We start from the raw sequence: 374 nt of genomic DNA on the forward strand, positions 1-374 counted from the left end.
ATCCATCATCCATCATCCATCATCCATCATCCACTCCTGATGTTAAAGTGTTGACACTGACTTGTCAGCGTTGGGTTTGATGGTTCCAGCGATGGTGATCAGCAGTTTGTCATAAACTCCACTGGGCAGATTCTGTTGGTGCGGCACCGTCTGTCAACCAGAAACCACATCTGTCTGTTACTGTGTCTGTTACTGTGTCTGTAACTGTGTCTGTTACTGTGTCTGTAACTGTGTCTGTTACTGTGTCTGTTACTGTCTGTTACTGTGTCTGTAACTGTGTCTGTAACTGTGTCTGTTACTGTGTCTGTTACTGTGTCTGTTACTGTGTCTGTAACTGTGTCTGTTACTGTGTCTGTTACTGTGTCTGTTACTGT

At 44.4% G+C, this 374-nt stretch overlaps 1 protein-coding gene across 1 annotated transcript in view; it reads right to left on the bottom strand.

Annotated features, from left to right (window-relative positions):
* Positions 1-374, bottom strand: part of atg14 (autophagy related 14) — an 8,685-nt gene that overhangs the window by 2,090 nt on the left and 6,221 nt on the right. Inside the window, exon 11 of the mRNA XM_087169644.1 lies at positions 62-150. Coding sequence (XP_087025770.1) covers positions 62-150 — 89 coding nt within the window. The remainder of the gene's footprint in view (positions 1-61; positions 151-374) is intronic.

The sequence above is a fragment of the Seriola lalandi genome, unplaced genomic scaffold (genome assembly GCF_002814215.2).
Source record: "Seriola lalandi dorsalis isolate HSWRI2012SDOR001 ecotype SW California unplaced genomic scaffold, Sedor1 jcf7180002054902, whole genome shotgun sequence".
Lineage (NCBI taxonomy): Eukaryota > Metazoa > Chordata > Actinopteri > Carangiformes > Carangidae > Seriola > Seriola lalandi.